The sequence below is a fragment of the Pyxicephalus adspersus genome, chromosome 3 (genome assembly GCF_032062135.1).
Source record: "Pyxicephalus adspersus chromosome 3, UCB_Pads_2.0, whole genome shotgun sequence".
Lineage (NCBI taxonomy): Eukaryota > Metazoa > Chordata > Amphibia > Anura > Pyxicephalidae > Pyxicephalus > Pyxicephalus adspersus.
The window spans coordinates 25228474-25250500 of record NC_092860.1 but is presented as its reverse complement, the minus strand read 5'-3'; the positions used below and the strand labels follow the sequence as shown (position 1 = coordinate 25250500).

Here is a 22027-nt window from a genome sequence, read left to right as displayed (position 1 = left end):
CTAATGAATGTCAACAGAGGAAGGGGCGCTTGTGGGTCCTGATTGACGCGCCAGCTGAGTATTCTGTGATTTGTAGTATTAGCGGCAGGCTATCTCTAGTAGACATTTGGTATTATTTGGCGGGCAAATATAATTACAGTACGGGCCAGATTTGGCCTGTGTTTGACACCCCTGACTTTGACAATATCTAATATTATGCTCAGTAGTCAATGTAATGTACATTTTTGATGTGGCACACAGTGTGCAATATGCCTTCTTTATACCAAAGTGTAACGTTCTATTGTTGGAATTTGAGCCTGAAAGCAAGAAGCTTTTGCAGCTTCTCCTCATATAGGCCAAAAATTCACTTGCACAGCCCATAGACTTATATCATTGAAAATATTGAAGGTTCATTTTCATTAAAAACGTTTCATTAGTAGTTCGCCATCTACAGGCAGGTCCGGTGTACTACAACAGCTTGTGTCAGGTCATGCTCACGATACCTCGTCTACACGCGCACGTGCCTCCGTCATCACGTTCGTCAGGGGAAGTCTCGCGAGGTCAATGTGCGGTCGGCGGAGGGTTGGATCCAGGGTTTCCGGGTGCTGGGCTTGGAGTGCGGGCCCCGGGCGTTAATATCGGAGAAGAGCCGAGGGAGCGGAGCCCAGGGTGAGTGCGAGGTGAAGACAATGCATGTATGGGGTATGGGAGGAGCGGAGCTCTGAGAACGGCGGCCATACCGGGAATCCCCGGCCTAGCGCTGCTGCTTTAAGCTGCGGCTGGGATTGCTGGCACTTGTAGTTGTTTGATACCATAATCTAGCACCTCATATTGCAGCTTTTAGCGATCCTTAGTAGGCTTTTCCCTCTTTTCATTTATTCCTGGTGATATTACCAGTGAAGAACTTCCTTTCCGAGGTGACAACGCACTGTGATATATACATATTATGGAGCAGCGTTGTCACCCCAGGCTGTCTCTTTATTCAGACTACAAACTACCTAAAAAAAAAAATCAAATGCCAGCCAAGCAAAGTCAGCCCATCTGCAATAAATTATATTTCCATCCCATGCCTTCCATACATAGCTGTGTAATATCAGTTCTGTGCTGCTATTCATCATAAGGTTATTTATTATGATTATTATTATTAATAATAAACAGGATTTACAGTGCCAACATTATGTAGCCCTGTACATTAAATAGGGTTGCATACGGTTACAGACAGTGACACAGGAGAGAGATGACCCTGCCCTGAAGAGCTTACAATCTAGAAGTAATCTTTATTACTATAGCAATGACTGTGTTTAAAAATCAAAATATCAGCAATGTGTTGTATTAATGCTCGCTATCACCTAGATATTAAAAAGGAAGTAAACTCAAAACTCCCCCCAAAAAAAATACACCTACCTTCAATCCTGCAGGGCAGTCCGATCCATCCAGGGGTGATCCTAGGGTGTCTTGCATCTGGCCCGCGTCGTCCTGGAGGTGCCGCTATCTTCTCCGCCTCTTCTGGATTCTTCATCCTACGTCACCCAACCCAGACCTGAGATCGGGTGATGTAAGATGGGAAAAAAGACTTGCCGATCTCACTGTGCATGCGTGAGATCGGCAAACTTCTCTATTTGCCCTAAAAGGCTCCTTCTGCACATGCCCGAGCATAGATGAGAAGTTGTATCCAAGAGCCTCCCAGGATGCCTGACTCAGGTATCCCGGGGGGCTTTGCGCTCCCATTCATTCTCGATCGCCTAGGCTAGAGGTCGGCAAACTCCGGCCTTTAGGCCAGATACTATAGCCGGTAGATTGTTATAGCCTAACGCCCCCTGGCAAATCCAGCCTAATCCCGTGTTGTGGCTCCCTTTCCTATTTACAGTGGCTGGCGTTAACACTTCCGTGGCCGGGGTAAATAGAGAACATTACCTCTCCTCCGTATCCATTGCGGAGGAGGGGGTTTTCCGAGCAGGGGCGTTCCTGATGGGGGTAAAGCCATTAGGGTGAGACGAGAGAGAGAGAGTCCGGCCTACCCCTGAAATGGGCTAGTGGCCAAAAAAGTTTGCTGACCACTGGCCTAGGCAATAGAGAATTAGGGTTGGTGCTGCACCCTTCTTTTTTTTCAAAAAAATAGTGTTTCACCTAAAAAAAACAAACGAATTTTTACTTTGCATAAAAGGGTTGTCTACCCTTTTAAAGTGAAATTTCTGAGTTAGGTACACCTTAATAATCCCCTAATCCCTCCAATATCTAGAAATAGAATCTAAAAAAGTTATAAACAAAGAGTTGTATTAGCAGTGATTGGTTTTATCATTCACGTGACACAAGAGACAACGATACAGCCATGTTCAGTGTTTAACCCAGGCATTTTTTTTAAGCTGGGTATGAAGAAGCTGTAGGCAGGTGGCAGCCCCTAGGGGTATTGTGACCCAATTCTTCAGTAACCATCCAAAAACAGCCAGATGGTTACTGAAAAGTGCCGGGAGGTGCGTCCGGCTAAAAGGGGTCGGGGAGATCACTTATGTTTATTAGCAGAGACTTTGTATTGTTATGTATATTTGCACGGGGTGAATATGCTGGCTTTGAAGAATGGTTAGCAGACAGTGAATGTTTCACCTGGGAGTATACAATGGCCACCCAAGCAGGAAGCCTAGCCAATGTTCCCCTCCCAGGTGATTTGAGGTTGGTATTTCCTGTGGTTGGGTAGTGTGGTTGTTTTGTCATTTTACTATAAACAGCCAGATGTTTCCTGATTGTTCCTGCAGGGTTTATTCATGAAGATTCTGTTATCATGGGATGTGATTAACCCCCCTAGCGGTATTCCCGAGTGTGACTCGGGGTGGAAAAAATTGCAAAAAGCGGTAATCCCGAGTCACACTCGGGGTACCTTTGAGGGTCCCTCTTACCTTATCCCCGCGCTCCAGCGGCGATCTCACGATCCCGCTGTGATGGCGGGGCGCTTCTCCGTCGGGGGGCGTGGCCGGACGGGAAATTTAAAAGCAGATTACGGAGTAATCTGCTTTTAAATACCGCCCGGGTCCCCACCACCCCGATGCACGCATCTGCAGTTAGATGCGATGCACCATGCAGGATTTCTGCTTGGTGCATCGCATCTAACTGCAGATGCGATCACCAATAGTAAATCCAGAGGGTGATGCCAGCGGAGATTTCCCGCTGGCAGCACCCCCTGAATCTACTGCTGTCCTGCTCGCATCTCCCGGAGGCTGATCTCACCCTCCGGGAGTAGGGGATGATGACCCCGCTGCTCACTCTCCTGCTCGCATCACCCGGAGATCAGCTTTCGGGAGATGCAAGCAGCGGAATGAAGTAGGGCGGGGACATCCCCACCGCATCACCCGGCAAGATGTGTGACATCTTCCGGGTGATGCGGTGGAGTGATGGATTCTGGGGGCGGGAAATTTAAAAGCAGATTACTATGTAATCTGCTTTTAAAATTTTTTTTTAAAGTAAAAACACATCAAAACATATAATAAAAGTATAAATACATATTGTAGTGCACCAAGCATCATTGCCCAGTGCCCTGATTTACATTTTGCACGCTATTAGCCCTGACCTTTTAATGACTTTTTAATCACTTCCTGAATTGAAGTAAATTTTTTTTTCTAAAATCTGCATATAATTTATATTATTATTTATCAATAATATTGCACCCTTGTTTGGAAAATTTCAGAAGGAAATTTTTGATAAAATTTTTTTTTTTGGATAAATTTCATTGTTTTGGGCTAATATTTCATTATTTTTTTATAATAATGATTTATAATTATGTATTATTTTATAAGTTATGATTCTAATATAATAAATAAATATAATAATTATACCCGGGAGTTAATCCTAAGAATTACAGGCCCACAATATAAACAAAAATTTCTACGCAAAAAAAATAGGATCACTTTTTGCATCAAAAAATGACAGAATTAGAACGCTAGGGGGGTTAATTTTACAATCCATGAACAGTGGAAATATCTTATTTGTCTTTGACTTGGTTCTCACCCAGCAATGCTGCACCGTCCAGTATGTGGGAATAGGCACCTTGCCATCTTTTATTCTCAGTGTCTGAGCAGTCTATGACCTGAGAACCGTCACAAGGAGAATGCTAGTGCCACGTGCAGTGTTCTCCCCAGCCCCTTTTTGCTGATCGCACCCCCTGGCACCTTTCAGCACCCACCCGGCTGTTTTTAGGTGATTACTGAAGAGTTGGGTCACAATAGAGGTGCTGCCACCCGCCTACAATTTCTTCCCACCCAGCTCAAAAAAAAATTCTTTGTTGAAGGATGAAGTGTATGGATGGTGTTGGCTGAGAGCAGTAGGGACTGGGAGTGATCAGAAGAATATATTAGATAAGATATGAAAAATACAGTCACCTAGCTGAAAATGGGCAACCTAAGGCTTGTGATAAAGTTATGTGATTTTAGCCCTGTGTGTGTACAACAAAGTGTAGCTAGTAATACATCAACCCTTATAAACCTTGCAGATATTTTCCAAGTTGAAGGAAGCATTTTCTGACCTTTTTCTGCCACCTTCCTGTTGCTCATTGAGGCAGCCCATCATAGTAATGGGACATTTGAAATGTCAAAAGCAGTATTCTACCCAGAAAGTTTTTTGAGCTGGGTGGGATGAAGTTGTAGTTGGTTGGCAGCCCCTGTATTGTGACCCAATACTGTAATCACCTAAAAACAGCTGGGTGGTTACTGAAAAGAGACGGATGGTGCGCCCAGCTAAAAGGGACGGGGGAGAACACTGTGAAGGTAGCATAAAGCTCTGACATGCCACAACTTTCTCCAATCATCTTCCAGGACAGTAGACCTGAGAATTTGTCTTCCTCCTATAGGAAACAAGGATAGTAAAGGAGAACTAAATGTAAAAAAAAAGAAAACTGCTAGTAAAGGAAAACTAAATGTAAAAAAAAAAAATGCGAACAGACATGTTTCTTATATTACAGAAGGGACTCCTGCAAGAAAAATAAACATATCTGCCTGATTGCAATTTTGTGTCCCCGCTCCATCGTTGGTGACGCCATCTTTCTATGAGTGTCTGATCTTGGTTGGCCAGGCTGATGTAACTCCCAGGTGTCCTGCAGCCTATTTGAAGTGTTCAACCCAGGCATTTTTGTTAAGTCAGGATGGAAGAAATTGTAGGCAGGTGCATGCCCTGAATTGTGACCCAACTTTTCAGTAACTATCCAAAAACAGCCGGGTAGTTACTGGGTGGTGCGCCCAGCTTAAAAGGGCTGGGGATAATACTGATTTGAAAATTGAGATCGGCAATGAATGATGGTTTCAGTCAATAGATGTGTCTTCTTTCAATCTATGTAACATTACTGGGTAAGCCTATACATAAAACATTAGGAAAATCTCTCTGTGACTTCTACCCTATATTTCTGGATCACTAGCCACAGCTTTTCAAGTTCTTTGTAGAATAGTTGTTCTGTAGAATACCTTTGCTTTAATATTTTTTGTTTTTGTTGTTTTATAGGATCCCAGTAAAGATGAGTTCCCTTTTGGAACGCCTCCATGCCAAGTACAACCAAAACCGACCATGGCCCGAAACCATAAAGCTTGTCCGACAATCTATGGTAAGTGCACTGTGGTTTTACCTTTCCTTACACTAGATGTAGACCCTAACTGTAAGACTCTGGTGTTCTAAAGCAGTGGTCCCCAACCTTTTGGACGTCATGGACCACTAAATTACCAGAACCTGGACTGTGCATGCGTGGGGAGCCGTGTGTCACTCAAAGGGGAAAAAAAACTTCCCCCCCCCCAGAGTGACATCATGATGTCAGAACCAGCCCACTTCTATGGGTCTGAGACTAACTTCCACTTCTCGGGTCTGAGACTGAGACACAACCCGCCTGCTGCCCTGAGACTACGATCTGTATGGGAGACGTGGTCCGCAGCCCCTTCCCACTCAAGTGGGGTTTGTCTCCTAACCCCCCTGGGGGGTTCACCAGCCATAGCTGTGGACCTCAGGTTGGGGACCGCTGTTCTAAAGCGTTGTATATCATTAACGGTTCACCACTTTTCCTAAACCCTTGTTTTTACCTGCTTTATTCTTTGTTGCAAAGCAGTGCTGTTGATCTATTTCATCTTCTTTGTGGCCACTTCCTATGCTCATGTATTCACTCGTGATTGCCGCATGGCATTTTTTAGGCTCGTTTCCTGTTGCTGGATAAAATGTAATATGTATGGATATCTGGGTAACGCGATTTATAACTTCCACTTAAGGTCGCTAGTAGATTGGTGGGATGACACAAACAGATGTTTATTCACTATTTGCTAAGCAGCAGTTGTGTTGATTGCATACATAGGAGAAGAGGACCGGAATGATGACGGGAGGACACCAGAACCTTGTTACATGTCTGGAAACCTTACAGAAAGCTTTGAAAGGTAACGACTGTAAAGATCATCAGTCTGTTTTCAGCTATATACATTCGCCAAGAACTTTTATGTACCATTATTATCATTCTTTCTTTTTTAGTGTCTTCCCTTTCTGCAATGACGGATCGTTTGGAGTCAATAGCAAGACAAAATGGGTGAGCTTTTTGTGTTGAAGTGGAACTAAACCACAATTTCAAATGCTTCTTTTTGACATAATGGACCTGACTTGTTAAAGCTTTCAAAGATTGGAGAAGATAGACGCTATCACTGGAGAACCTGGGTCATCCCAAAAACTTGGAATAGATCTATTTCAGGAATAAAACATTTTTTATTTATTATTGCTTCCTCATGACAGTCTATCTTCATCAATTTTGGGGATAAAGCTGCGTACACAGTTTGGCTTTTCTGACATTTTCACTGAGCAATCAGTGCCCTGCCCGTTTGAGTGTTTTTAAAAGTGGAACTTTAGTTTGGCTTTAAATGTCACTGACATGTATTCTGTGCTCTTTTATTTGGTATTTATGCACTCTTGTGAGCTGAGTCTGTTTAAAGCAGAACTCCAGTCAAAAAAGTCTAGATAATACTGTTAAAAGGTGTGCAGCTTCTAATGGACATATTGGGAAACTCAGGGGGTGCAGTGAGCAATATTAGTACAGGAAAGGAACCCATACAACTGTGCAAGTCTTATACTTAAATTTAAAAAAAGGCTTTTTAATTCAAAAGAAATCTTCTCTGTCCTACTTACCTGATAGTGATCTTCCCTAGACACTGTCCTGCACATACTCCGCTCTGTATACAACATGCATTGGTTCCAGAATAAAATAACTCCTACAAATATGCGTGTTCCATCACCTATGGCTGCCTAGTCAAGAGAGCCAAAGAAGAAGTTGGTAGCGCTGACAAGGAAGTTTGTGGATATCAAAAAATATTTGATGTATTCATTTACATGCATTTGTATATGTAGTGGGAGATGATGGAGTGAAAAGCAGTACATCACTCTATCATCATCTGGACTAACTTTTCTTGCTTTTGTCTTTCTAGTCTTACATCGCACTTAAGTCCAAATGGTACAGAGTGTTACATTAGTTCAGACCTCTTCTACCTAGAAGTTCATCTAGATCCAGAAGGCCAGCTATGCGATGTGAAAGTTGCACATCAAGGAGAAAGCCCAATGGTGAGTGTCAAACCATCATGAGTTAATTTCAGTTTCACTTTAGGTTAATCAGTTTGTCATTTTTAGACCTAAAGACTGAAAACTTTGTCTGCAAAAGTTGATCTTTACGTTTTGTTTTCTATTACACTGGTAAACAAAAGTTTTTTTGCTTTCTTTTTGACTCAAGATGTTTAGCTCGTTATTAAATCTTATTTGTTTGCTTTTATCTTTTCAGAGTAGTCCAGAGCTTGTACAGCAGTTAAGGTTGGTTTTCTTTTCCTTGGTTAGAGTATTTTGTGTACTTTTTTTAAAACATATTTCTATGTATTAGTCTTTGGTCCATTCCGGTGGCTAACAAAACAGATTTATTATTTCTGTTCTCACTGTTCTTCACCTGAAGTACTTGGCTAAAATTCATGTCAAAAATGACAGTGGCATTTGATATGTAAACAAAGCTATCATATCAGCAATGTAACCTCCTAACTATTACTTTACTCGGCCTTAAGTAACTGATCCTCATCCTTCGATTTCTTTTTGGATTGAGGAAAAAAGTGTCACTAAAAGAAAGGAACTTTTGCCCTAAAAAAAAATTATCTAATACTTTTTTATCATGTCTAATGAAAAAGTTATTTTTGAATAAACGGGTCCATATCAGAAATGTAAAAATAGCATTGGGTCATACAGGTGTGAGAGATGAACTGGTTGATCAATGTTTATAGCTTTTGTTTCCTATAAGCTGATTTATTTTTCCCTAGGGAAAAGAACTTTGAAGATTTTTCTCAATACCTTAAGAGCTTAGTGAACCTGTACAAGATGCCTGGGGACAAGTAAGTGATTGCTAACCGGGGGAAGGTGTATATATTGTATGTGATCCTGTCTTTGTTGCTAATCTTTTTTTTCTTTTTCAATCAGGAAAATGTTTTTGGCACTTCAGTCGTTGGAGATGGACCTCACAAAAATGGCCGCAATGTATTGGTAAGTATTATGTTCTCTAATCTATGCTTGAAATTAAATTTTGTTTCATAACTGAAAACTGATGGTGTTGTTGGTTTATGGCTATTTTTCAGGCAGCTCACCAATGCCAGTGTATTGGATAAAATACTACAGGGCACCGTAGGATACCTGACTCCTAGAAGTGGAGGTAATGTCTGCTCAAAGATCCGAAAATGCCTTATATATATATCTAAATTAAATTTTCAAGTATTCCAAGTGAGTTGTGTGTAATAAACATAGTATTCTTCTATTTAAGGTCATGTGATGAATTTAAAGTATTACATTACACCGTATGACCTTTTTGATGATGTCACTGGGGTTACCATTACATTGAGTGAAGGCCACGGTAAGTTATGTACTGTCAGCATGCACATACTAGATTGCAGGTCTTCTGATTACATTTATGTGGAAGTCAATAAATGTCCTAAAATAACACACTAACAAACATATAATAATAAGCTATACAATAATACCATAGTCCTAATGTGGACCTGACAGATGTAAGAATTCAATTTCCTTAATAACAAGACCTCATATATCCCCTACTAATAGACCTACCCTACTAATCCCCATAGACTAACCGCAGCAATTTTTTTTTAATGTTGGGTAAACAATGCAAAAATAAAACAGTATACAAACTTGGGCATCCACTATGCTTTATTCTCTTTATGAGATGCAGCCAGGTTACTATAACTACACTTCTTTCAATAATTCATAAAGGATTGGTTAGCAAAACGTGATTCTGTTACTAAATCCCAGAGTCCTTTGGAATACTGCAGACTTTGTACTAAATACTTCCAGAAACTGAATGTAAGTGTACCTAAGAAAATTGTTGCTGTGTTAAAAGTAAAGGTTGGTCACACCAAATATTGAATAAATTCATTTTTGTTAGTTATTGCACTATTCCACATATATACAGAATTTTTAGTTTATTAACCTTTTGCAGTGATTGTATATATTTGTAATTATATATGCTTATTATCTTGTTTTTGCCTAATGTCATAGTTTACCATTTTTTTTCTTGTTTAGCACTCCCCCGATCTCTTGGCCTAAATGTATCTGTTACCATTGAATCCACTTCTGCTATGTACAAGCTGCCAATTGCTCCTTTAATAATGGGCTCACATCCTATTGATAATAAAGGGTAAGCACACTTAGCACATATTTGGTGAGAATAAACGGAGATCAAATTTTTAAAGTAACTGTCATATATTTTGGATCAGAAAATCTCTTTTTGAATTTTTTTTATTTTTTAGTATGTTAGGCCTTTTTCCCTTTGTGTTCTGCTGGTTTCCAATATGTACGCACATTTCCATGAACTGTATTCTGCAACCAGTTTGTTTTTTTTTTTTGGGCAGCTGAACACATATACTTTGTATGTTGTGCTAGTTAGGTGCATTTCAAGACCAGTTAAAAATGAATGGTGATTCAGTGCACAACCGCATGTCTTGTGTTGTGCCGCACATTTTGTTTGTACACACTAGTGGAAATGAGGCCAATGTGTGGATAATAGTAGCAGTCAATAAAGTTTAAATTCTTCAGGTTACTGCATTCTCATTTGTCTCAAATATATAAGCACACCTCTCACCCACTGACTATTATCTGAACATGAGGCATTATAGTGTAAAATTAGTTTGTTTATTTTATCTTTAGTAAAGATTTATTTTTTATTTTTCAGCACTCCCTCTTTTTCTTCAATCACCAATGCCAACAGTGTTGATCTCCCTGCTTGTTTTTTTCTAAAGTTTCCCCAACCTATACCTGTTTCCAGTACTTTTATCCAGAAGATTCAAAATTGCACAGGTAAGTTTGGCCAATATATGTTTATGTAAAATGCAATCTCAAATTCTCAAAATGTGTATTTTAGTGTATTGTACATGTTAGCTAGTTTTATGCCCACTATTGTGAAAAATATTAATTTGTGGTAACTTTATATGTAGGTAAAGCTGAAATCCCTTTTTCCCCAATAGCCACAAAAGCTATAAATCCGCTCTGTAAGCGCCAAATGCTCATATTACTGTCAGCTCTGCTGTATATTTCAACATTAGCTGCATGAGTATCCAAGGCTGGTTAACTCCCCTAGCGGTCTAATTCTGTCCATATTTTCATGCAAAAAGCATTACAATTTTTTTGCATTGTAGGCATAACTCACTGAAATATGTCCAATATCTAATAGATGAAAACCTAAAATGAAAAAACATAAAAATCTGTTAAAAAAAAAAGTGAAACCTGTAATATAAGTGTACAGTAGCATGTATAATATATATATATATATATATATATATATATATATATATATATATATATATTATATAAAGATTTCTTTGTATTGGACTCAATACAGCTATTTTGTATTGAATTCAATACAAAATTACTTTAATTTCCCGCCGCTTCTCCCGCCCGCACCAACGCATGCACCAACGGCCATGCCTGCTGAAGATTCCAAGAACCTGCAGGGACCAGCAGGACGCCGGGGGACGCCAAAGGAACAAGATAAGTGTTTTTTTTTAATGTTTTTAGCCACCCCGAGTGTGACTCGGGATTACCGCTTTTAGTATGTAAAATCCACCCTGAGTCACACTCGGGAACACCGCTAGGGGGGTTATTGAATGGGCATGGTCTTAGTATTAGTCATTCTACTATTGCAAGTGCTTGTAAGCTTTGTTTGTTCTCCCTGAGTGGACCACTTCCTTTGCAAAGTCCTTTTTAGTGATTTAGGTTTTTTCAGTTGGGCATGAATGAAGCTGATGCTGTGCACCATTCTTCAGGTCATGGCAAACAAATGGTAAAACAAAGCCTTTGGCTGCACTGTCATTGATTATGTTCCATTTTGCAGTTAGTGTCTGGTTTAGTAAATGTTTCTTTTTAGTTTACATTGTATGAAAACTGTAAGTGTAACTGCTTTTTCTAAGCACAGTTTTTCTTTCATTTATCAGCAACTTTGTATTTTCATTACAGGGATTCCTTTGTTTGACACTCCTCCTACATTTTCTCCACACTATGAGCTGGTGACCCAGTACGAGCTCGGTAAAGATAAGGAGGCTGCACCTTTGAACCATAATATGCGCTTTTATGCAGTAAGCATTTTTAAATCTTTAAATATTTATTCTTGTTTTTCTTACTGATTGTTTTAAAACATGCTTTTTTAGCCTTCTGTAATCCCTCTTCCTAACAAGATACTCTCCTGTACTCCCTTGCCACCTCCCTGCTCTGTTGCTGTAGCGTGGAATGAGTTGTGCACAAAAAAAAAAACTTGCCCTAAAATGCCTATGGAAATTAGCATGCAGCTTACAGCTTTTTAGATTAAAGTGGGGGACCAGAGTTCATTGGGCAAAAAAGGTAGGGTAGCACTGTTCCCTGTAATGGCTTAGGAGACTCTCTTCTGTTATATCCCGGGATATTGCATGTGGCTATGAGCACCAGAGCTGTAAAAACTGGGCCCAAGAAAGGCAAGCACTGTGTTTGACAGTTTACCAGTCTAATTGCAGCTGACCTTTTTCCTATCACAGACTTATCATGCCCATGTTTCTGTCGAAGTAGGGATTTTCTTTCCAGCAGAGAACAGAGAGTGAGACTAGCAGTCCAGAGATACAATGCCTGTGATTCACACTGCGAGACTTTAGCTATAAAGATTTAGTTGTGGGGTACCTGACAGTGTACTTTTTTCGAGTAGAATTAAATGCACAAGGTAGACTTGTCAGGGTATTCCTTATACACAGTGGAGTTTTACAGTTCTTATTGCATTACTGATCTTTTCATTGATCTAATGGAATGCATGGTGCAAGGACATCCAAAATTTTGGTATCCTGGCTCTCTGTGCCAAAAGTAAATATGATTTAATGATTTAAACGCATGTTGGTGGATCAGGCATCTAAGATATTGACAGATCTACCATTTGTTAGTATATGGTGTGGTTCCAGATGAGATGATACGAAATATTTCAGGTGGTAAAAGTACCTTTTTGCTGTACGAAACTGAGATACCAGGTATAAAGTTGGTCCTCTCCCCTGGACTTGTATGTGCACTTTTCGTGACCTGGTAAACTCTGACAATGGTCAGGATAACATATATAGTCTACTTAGCCAGCAGAGAAGTCCTCCTCCAGAAGATCTGTACACTAGTTCTTGACAGGTGGGTGGTGGGTCTTTTGTTGCTTGACATTGAAAATCGGCCAAATCTCAGATACTTGGGTATGCAAGGTGGTGGCCTACTGACTAGGACAGAGGTCCAGTCCACTCCCCCTTAGTCTTCTCTTCGCCACCATCCTTCCTCTAACCCCGAGGGGACTGGAAAAGTTCAAAAGGCTCAACCCTCATTGGAGAGGTTCAGAATTATTTATTCAAATCACTTGATTTGACTTGATAGTTATTTCAACTATGTTGGAAACTCCTAAATTACCTTCATTCCGGGTCTGTTATCACATCTGTAAGTCCTATTGTTTGTTGCTGGTGTGACTCCTGGGGATTTATTCTCATTACTTATAAAATGGCAGGATTATATCTTTTTTACAAAAAGAAGTAGATCAATACTTAATTTTGATCACAAAGAAAAGGCTGATTTTTGGAAAGCCTGTCATTAATTGGTATATACTCTTATATAGGGATGTGACTCCTAGGCTACGTACACACACTCAATAAATCTTTCATGATCCTTTCCAATGACAAAAGACTAAGCGCTGTACATAAAGCGCCGTTCTGCTCTATGGAGAGGGTAGAACAATGGAGCAGCACCCCGCTGCTCTCTCACCTTCACTTCCATTACAATCATTTGTCGTTGGTGAATCCGCCAGGACAGATCCATGAACAACAAGTGCTGTGCACACGTCCGATATCAGCCTTCAGGCGGTTATCAGACGAGAATCATCTGAAGTGTACCTATTTTTTACATATTCATTCACACCTTTAATTGATGTGATTCCTGACACCTTTTGGACCTACAAAAGCTTCCTCCTAAAAATATGAGCTATTCTACGGCTGATTTTGTCATACAAAGTAGCCTGAATTGTAGCCATGACATTGGCTTAACATGTATTCAAATTTGCAGCTCTCCCTGAAAGTCTCTTTTTTATCGTTCATAAAAGATAGGTAATATTGCCTCCAAGTCTTAAATTGCTCTAGATCAGGGGTCTGAAAACTCCGGCCTTTAGGCCAGATACGGCCTAGCCGGTACTTTGTTCCGGCCTAATATTTCGGAGCCGCGGGATGCCTGCAGATCGGCCAGGGGGCGTTAGGAACTACAGGAGCCGGAGCTCCAGGTGCCGCCTCCTTGCTGTGGCCCACCTATTTATTGCGGGGGGTCACCTATTTAAAGCAATACATTGGGTCTTGGCACTGGTAGATCTAGTGCTGCTGTTTCACAGTGCAAGGTCTTTGATGCTTAATATAATTTGGCAGCTGTGTTCATACTTTATTAAAAGTTTAGCATATTAAAATAGAACATTTTCTTTCAGTCTCTTCCAGGTCAACAGCATTGCTACTTCCTCAATAAAGATGCTCCCCTCCCTGATGGCAGGTGCCTGCAAGGAACACTGCTATCAAAGATTCCATTCCAGCATCCTGGACGTGTTCCCACAATTCTGAATCTCATCCGGCATCAAATGGCCTGCAATACCCTAATTGGAAGTTGTGTGAAGCGTACCATTATAAAGGAAGGTAGGGTGTTATTCTTGTGTCTTATTACTTTTTGAGGGTTATATTTTTAAGCCTAATCAATAGCTATTTCTCCTTGTTTGTTTATTTTTTTTTTTATACTGTCATCACCTTTTCATTTGTGTAACTAGAATACACTTGCCAGTGGAGCTAAATGAAGATATACACACTGATCTTTTTTCTTTTTCAGACTGTCCTAACCTCTTGCAGTTTGAGGTTTCCCCTCTATCGGATTCCTGTATCAGTATCTCCTTTCAGCATCCAGTGAATGACTCCTTAGTGTGTGGTGAGTAAGACATGGAAGGATCTCGGATAGCTTATTTAATGAATGAATCCATGTTTATAGAATTGAATCCATGTTTATAGAATTGAATCATAGAGATGATGCATAAAACATAATATTGCAGAATTTCTTATTAAAAATACTGGATTTTGGCAAAAGCCAATATGTGATTTGTAACAATAGGACAGAAAATAAAGGGAGGCTACCAGTAAAGCAGTAGTTTATACCTCATTCTTAGGTGCCTTGTATCCATTTATTTAAAACAAAAAGGCCCCTCTTTCTGTTTATATTTCCAAATACTCTTTAAAGATTGGAACAGATTCTTTTATTTTGGCACTAGTGAAGCAGTATTTGTGCAAATCACCTGACAGGTCCTTTTTGCTAGGTAGCCACTTAAGCCCTTCAGCTTTCTTTTAAAGGCCATGAGTCTCGCAGGATCTCTCAAGAAATTGCCTGTACAGTTCCAACACAGTACTGTACTATTCTTGAAGAAAACTTAAGATTGCAAGAAAACACTTTCTACAGTTAGTCATTCAAGGTAATAATTACTGCAAGTTTTATTTTTACAAAGTGTTTTTTGGATTTTCTTCACAAGTAACACTGGGCTATGCATTTCTGGTTTAATTCAAACGGAACCTTTTTAAAAACCACTTATGTATCTAAACTGACCACTTCAGCTAGCTCCAAGCTTCCTTGGTAAACCCAAAGTCCACCTGATATATGGAAGTATTTTTTCAGTCTATTTTTTCAGATTATAGTTTTGTAGTAAAATACATACATGGTCTATTTGATGTTATGACTTTAGTGATCTGTATTGCAGTACTAAAGCAATGTTGTATTCCCTGCAGTTGTGATGGATGTTCAGGACTCCACTCATGTATCATGCAAACTGTACAAGGGTCTGTCTGATGCTCTTATCTGTACAGATGATTTCATCACGAAAGTGGTTCAGAGGTAAGCTTGCACATTCTGATTCTAATCATGCTTTAAATTTGGCCTTATTTCATCAGTCTTTGTTGTTTCTGTTTAGACACTCCTAAACATATTAAAATCCATCCAAAAAACATATTAAAATCCATCCATCTGAGGCAGCTCTGGTTATGGCGGGCATGTGATAGGAACTGTCAGGTAAACCATAAGCATATGCTTGGCATTCTCACAGACAATAGATTGAATTTCACCGGCCATTTCTGTATTGATAAACCCTGGCTTATGCTACCTACAGAAAGATCCAAAACCGAAGAACAGCCTATAGGTTTTGTGACCCTCTTTTTTTTATTGCTGTTAAGTTTTGCTTTCTGTTCTCCGGAAGATTGAATAATTCCTATGATCTGTTTGTTAACATGAGACTTTTAGTGTGAGTATATCTTCAATTGACAACTGCTCATAGATTTAGACTTGATGCAAATCCTGAAAATCTCTAACTTTCTATCACAGGTTTTCCAAGTTCTTGCCATTTGTTATACTATTGTGACCGTTCGTCAGCCTCCCTGTTAAGACATGCCAGTATGACATGCCAGACAGGGCTTTGTTTCATGTGATGTGTCACAGCTCTGAGCTTTGTACTTTCTACAGATTCAGAACTATGGTAGTTGCTTTGCATGACCCTGTATTTGAAAAGTCACTTACCTTTAAGAGCTGAAGCTGTAAAGATCTTGGAGCAAATCCTCCACTCTTTTTTTCATTCTGTGCAAGAAACATCTCTCTTTAGTTTCCTAGTGGGCAGTCCTGTTTTATTGCCTGTACACAGGCTACAGAGCTGACTGCCTCTGCAACAGTTTCTTATACCTCTCATAAAGCCTCTTGGGGTACCGAAATTGAATTACTTGATGGCAGATTCTTTCTATTTTCCAGTTTTAGGCTTTATGATTTTTACTCAACTCTTAACAAACTTAAGTGCAACTGTCTCAAAGGTTTGCTCTAACTCTAAAGGTGAGGTGCTGTCACTCAATCTTCTTAAAGGTGCCTTGTTGAGGGCCATTATTTCCTTTAGGTACAAACTGGAATTTTATTCCTTTTCCCTAGCTCAATTCTCTTGTTTAAGCCTCCTCTCTCCTTGGCACTAGCCAGATCAAGGTGCCACTGAAAGATTAGTAGTGTTTTACCTTTCAGAAACATAGTGTTGATGATGGCAGGGGGCTGCCAAAAAGGGTAATTTATTTTGTTGTGGCATACTTAATGCATTATTACAAAGTTAATTTGAGGTATTTCAGTTTGTTTCTGGGAAACAGCACGTAGGCAGATAGCGGCATCACAGTTGAGCACTTGCTCAGGAACTAAAAATTTTTTATCAAGATATCAGGAGACTCTCAACCACTTGTTTTGGTATGACCACTTTGACAGTACAGATAATTGTGCAAACTGCTTGTAGATCTTGAACTAGACAAATATGCTTTAATTGCTTGCCATTATGGATTATGGTGAAAAATACTCAAAAAAAAATGGTGGCAGCATATTGTGTAAGATAACTGAGTTTAGTGTATATATTCCATGTTGTAAAAATGCTAGCAATTTGGAGTGCAAAAACTTGCTTATTGTTCTCCTATATTTTTTTTGGTTAATGTATATAAATATTGCAGACTCATGCATTTTTGTCTCCTACTTTTTGTGTTATAGGTGCATGTCTATTCCAGTCACCATGAGAGCTATTCGCAGAAAAGCAGAAACCATTCAGGCTGACACACCGGCTTTGTCTCTTATTGCAGAGACAGTGGAAGACATGGTAAAAAAGAATCTGCCTCCAGCCAGTAGTCCAGGCTATGGCATGACCACTGGTCCAACTGCCTTAAGTGGTATTACCACTCCAACCAACTCGTATTCCTCGGGACCTATCACTTCTCTCTTTAACATGGGGATTAAAGAGCGACACGACTCAACTGGTCACGGTGAAGATTTCAACAAAGTAACTCAAAATCCCATACTAACCAGTCTTCTTCAGATAACGGGAAATGTTGGAGGAAATCTTGGCTCAAGTCCAACACCTCCCCATCATACTCCACCACCTGTTTCTTCACCAGCAAGTAATACAAAGAACCATCCTATGCTTATGAATTTATTAAAGGACAACCCAACACAGGATTTCACCAGTCTTTATGGTAATAGCCCTCTTGAAAGGCAGAATTCATCTGGGTCTCCTCGCACAGAATTAGGTCCATCATGCACTGGAAAGCCAAAGAAAAAGAGGCTTAGAACAGGTGCAGAAAAAATGAAAAATCAGGCTGAAGATGATTTTCAGAGGGAGCTTTTCTCAATGGATGTGGACTCTCAAAACCCAATATTTGACGTGAGCATGACCGGTGATGCACTGGATACACCTCACATCACACCAGCACCTAGCCAATGTGGCACTCCACCAACAGTCTATCAGCAGCCGATGTCTCATACCCAGCCTGGTATGCAAAGAATGGTTCGGCTCCCAAGTACAGACACTATGATTCCTGATGTCACAGATATACTCTCAGACATAGCAGAGGAAGCTTCAAAGCTTCCAGGGCCTGGAGAAGATTGCCCCAACCTTGGCACTCCTGTCAGAGACTCCTCTAGTTCTGGGCACTCTCAGAGCACTCTTTTTGACACAGATGTATTTCCAGTAGATGGCTCTGGTGGTGGAGATAATCCTTATGCAGATCCTGCTGATCTCATTGCAGAGGCCAACGGAAGCCCCAACAGTGATTCTTCTAACAATTTCTTCAACAGTGTGGACTTTAATCCAGAGTTATTAAACAGCCAGAGCGGTTTTACAGATGACTTCAATGAAGACAGCAGCCAGAGTGATGATCATGATTTTAAGGACTTTCCTGGCCAAGGGCTAGGATCACTGAGTGTAGTTTCAGGAATCCCTGTTGATGGCAGTGAAGGCAAGTATAAGGTAGGGTTAGGAGCTGAAACAGTAGATTTCAGCATCATTGGAGGAGGTAAAGGACTAGGTGGGGTAGATATTCATGAAGCACATAGTAGGAGCCAGAGCCCCTTACTTGGAGGAGAATTAACAAAAGATAGGCCTCAAAAGCAGAGAAATAAAGATGGAAGCAATGGGGGAGTAGGAAGTATGAGTGGGATTCAGGGATCAGGATTAGAGGTAAAATCTGGAAAACGCAGCAGGACACCTTCCAGTGATGGTAAAATCAAAGATAAGCCACCTAAGCGCAAAAAAGCAGAGTCAGAAGGAAAATCACCTTCTCATATTTCCAGTCGCCCTTTTACCCCTCCTACTAGTTCTGGAGGTTCAAAATCTCCAGGAACATCCGTAAGATCACAAACTCCTCCTGGCATGGCCACTCCTCCCATTCCCAAAATCACTATTCAGATCCCTAAAGGCACAATGAGTGTTGGTAAACCTTCCTCCCATAGTCAGTATTCAAGCAGTAATTCAGGAAATTCTTCCAGTAGCAAAAGTCATCATAGCCACTCATCGTCATCATCCTCCTCATCTTCAGGAAAGATTAAGAACAGTAAGTCCGATGGGTCCTCTGGTATCAAAATAGGAGGTGGAACAAGTGGAATGTACTCTGGACAAACTGGATCAGGAAGTAGCCAATCCAAAACTAGTTCTCAGTCCCTTGGAAAGCAGGGGTCCTCCCCTATCACCAAGCATGGGCTAGGCAGTGGAACTAATAGTACTGGAAATAGCAAGAACAAACCACAAGGAAAACCATCTGTGTTAATGAACCCCTCACTGTCCAAGCCAAACATTTCTCCCTCACACTCTAGGCCTTCAGGAGGTTCTGACAAGTTATCACCAATGAAACCAATGCCAAGCACCCCACCTTCTTCAAAAGCCAAATCTCCAGTTGGCTCAGGCAGTTCTCATATGTCTAGTGGAAGTTCCAGTTCCGCCATGAAATCCTCAGCAGGTCTTGTTTCTTCAGGATCTCTTTCACAGAAACCAAACTCATCATCTTCATCCTCTTCTTCATCTTCATCCTCATCATCATCATCTTTTTCAGGTGGCTCCAGTGTCTCTCAAAATCTTCATGGTAGTTCAAAAGGGAAGTCCCCTAGTAGAAATAAGAAACCTTCACTTACAGCAGTCATAGACAAACTTAAACATGGGGTGGGAACTGGAGGCCCTGGTTCAGAGGATTCTATGGAGGGAGGTGGTGGGGGTGTCAACCCTGGGCTCCCCTGCCATGGAATGTCATCAAAACATGGACTTGTAGGAGGTGAATTTACAGCAAAACGAGAGAAGAGTGAAAAAGACAAGTCAAAAGTGTCAGTCTCTGGAGGATCTTCTGATCCTTCCAAGAAAGGGGATTCTAAGGGGTCAGGGAGCACTGGCGTAGCTAAAATTATAATCAGCAAGCATGATGGTGGATCACCTAGCATCAAGGCAAAGGTAACCCTCCAGAAACCAGGTGAAGGAAGTGGAGATAGCTTAAGGTCACAAATACCAAAGGGTTATGGCTCGCCATTGATCAGTGGGTCAACCCCAAAGCATGAGCGCTGCTCTCCAAGTCACAACAAATCACCAGCATATACCCCACAAAACCTTGACAGTGAAAGTGAATCGGGGTCCTCCTCGATTGCTGAAAAATCATATCAAAATAGTCCTAGCTCAGATGACGGCGGAGGTGGTAGCCGTACTCAACCAGAGTACAGTGCTGAAAAACACAAAAAACACAAGAAAGAAAAGAAGAGGCTAAAAGACAAGGATAGGGAACGAGAAAAGAAGAAGTCTTACAGCATGAAGCCAGAGAGCTGGTCAAAATCACCAGTTTCTTCTGACCCAACGCTGTCCATGGGCGGAGGCCCAATGCTATCATCAGATAGAACAGTACGACCCGGACCCAGTCCAGATTACCTAATGGGTGATTTGGGTGAAGATGATTTAATGGATGTGGCTCTGCTAGGGAACTGAACTTTTGTATTCTAATATCTGGAATGGGTGTGCTGGATATGTGTGTTACTTTAAATAATATGTATGTTCTTCTCCTGCATGTCGATAACTTGCAGTGGAATTCATCCCTTGACTAGGATTAGTCTACTATTTAATTTTAAATTGCCCCATTTGAAATATGATAAAATATATCATAGAGGCCATACATTTTAAAATATATTTAACCACTTTTTACTGTGTATAGTAAAAGGAACTGTAAAGTGCAGGGAAAATAACCAGTTGACTAGCAACTGCTGACATCCCTGGGGTGGAAACCCCACAGTGATGTCACTAAATTGTTAAATTTCTATTTAAGATTTGCTCCAGTGGACAAAATGGGTGCTCAACTGTATGTAGTTAGCAGATCCACTTTAAACCCTTCAGTATTTTTTTAAATAATGCACCAGTTGATGGTGCAGATGTGAAGTGTAACATCGTGAGAATGTGTCATACGAACATAAATATTTCTATTGATTTTAGATTTCCAAAAAGGTCTGCCGACACAGTACGTCTTGCTAAATTCAAAAGACCTTTGCTAAATGGCTGCGTGTTTCGCACCAACTAAAGTTCAGCTGTGATTAAAATTGCCTTATTTTTTTAAGCATCCCACTCACGTATTTGTATTCCTGTTTATTTGTAATAATTATATTTTAAGAAGTTTACATTTTATGTTCTGTACATACCCTTCCTTTCCTATGTGTAAATAATTCTGGTTTTCTTTTTTTTTGTCATTTTACTCAAGGACTTTTTGAAAAGAGTTGAGGAAATGTTTGGTATGAAAATAAAACCTTTGGTATTAAACTTGTTATAGTGAGATCTTATTTTTAAGTTGTACAGGTCCCCATAGCTATTTGATGTGATAGATGGAATTACAAGAACATTCTCCATTTAATTGTGGTTCAGTAAAAAGTAATTCTAGAAAGTGGTTTTTATTTGCATTGGTTTGTAATTGGTCTTGTGCAGCAAAGCAGTATAGCCCACAGCAACAAACCAAATTCTTATTTCTATTTTGTAAATTTGCTTTAGCTTAGTTACAAGTGATTGGTTACTCTGGGCAGTACCTCCATGCTACCAGTGTTTCCCAGCTTTCTTTTCTTTACCTACTCCCTTACTTTTCATCTAACAGGAGTGTTTTTTGGTAATTTTTTTAGTTAGTCTCTTCACGCTGAAGTGTCAGACTTTGTAAGGTACAAGGCAGAACTGTGTTATATTTCAGGGTCACAAGTAAGTCATTAGCCCCTTGGTACATATACATGAAATATGCATAGAAGTATTGGGCCACGTTGAAGTATAGCCACTTCTCTAGGTCATTGTGTTGTCATGCTTTGCACTAATTGAATTAGTTTGACTTTATAGTAGATGTGGGTATTGGGTGCAGATATCAACCTCAGAGCTTTTTGAGAGGGCAACACTTTTTTGTTAAACTTTTTTATTTATTTATTTAATTGCGTGAGATGAATGTTCTGATTCGAGAAGATAAGTCTATCATCCAGAGTCATGGTCAGGTTACCTTGGGAGTGCCTAGTATTTTTTTTTTTTTTTCGATAGTATAGATGTATGGTATCTTAAACCATTGCCATAGAAATCCTGGCCTCTTCTCTAGAAGAATTTAGAGAACAACATTTATAAAGGTAACTCATTCAAACAACCAGTTATAGTAAAAAAAAAAAATTAGGCTTGTCCTGATGGCAGGTAATAAATGAACATAGAAGCCCC

The 22027-nt window shown here is 40.2% G+C and overlaps 1 protein-coding gene across 2 annotated transcripts; it reads left to right on the top strand.

Annotated features, from left to right (window-relative positions):
* The first annotated feature begins 530 nt into the window (after window positions 1-530).
* Window positions 531-21116, top strand: MED1 (mediator complex subunit 1). 2 transcript variants are annotated; one of them, XM_072404000.1, is made up of 17 exons: window positions 531-659; window positions 5458-5557; window positions 6290-6368; window positions 6460-6514; window positions 7401-7533; window positions 7748-7776; window positions 8268-8339; window positions 8425-8487; window positions 8580-8653; window positions 8762-8851; window positions 9535-9649; window positions 10184-10308; window positions 11464-11582; window positions 13955-14156; window positions 14344-14439; window positions 15285-15390; window positions 17053-21116. In XM_072404000.1, the coding sequence occupies exons 2-17, from the start codon at window positions 5471-5473 to the stop codon at window positions 20291-20293; spliced, it is 4686 nt and encodes a 1561-aa protein (XP_072260101.1). In that variant the 5' UTR covers window positions 531-659; window positions 5458-5470; the 3' UTR covers window positions 20294-21116. The 2 variants fall into 2 exon arrangements, with proteins under 2 accessions (XP_072260101.1, XP_072260102.1); XM_072404001.1 differs by having other exon boundaries at window positions 554-648.
* Window positions 21117-22027: the final 911 nt, after the last annotated feature.

What these genes read in the sequence shown, in the direction of transcription:
- MED1 (XM_072404000.1), top strand. Translation starts at nt 5,471, where the DNA reads ATGAGTTCCCTTTTGGAACGCCTCCATGCCAAGTACAACCAAAACCGA. An exon ending in AAAATGGCCGCAATGTATTG is followed by an intron (nt 8,488 to 8,579) that starts GTAAGTATTATG and finishes GCTATTTTTCAG; the next exon opens with GCAGCTCACCAATGCCAGTG. An exon ending in ATAATATGCGCTTTTATGCA is followed by an intron (nt 11,583 to 13,954) that starts GTAAGCATTTTT and finishes ATTTTCTTTCAG; the next exon opens with TCTCTTCCAGGTCAACAGCA.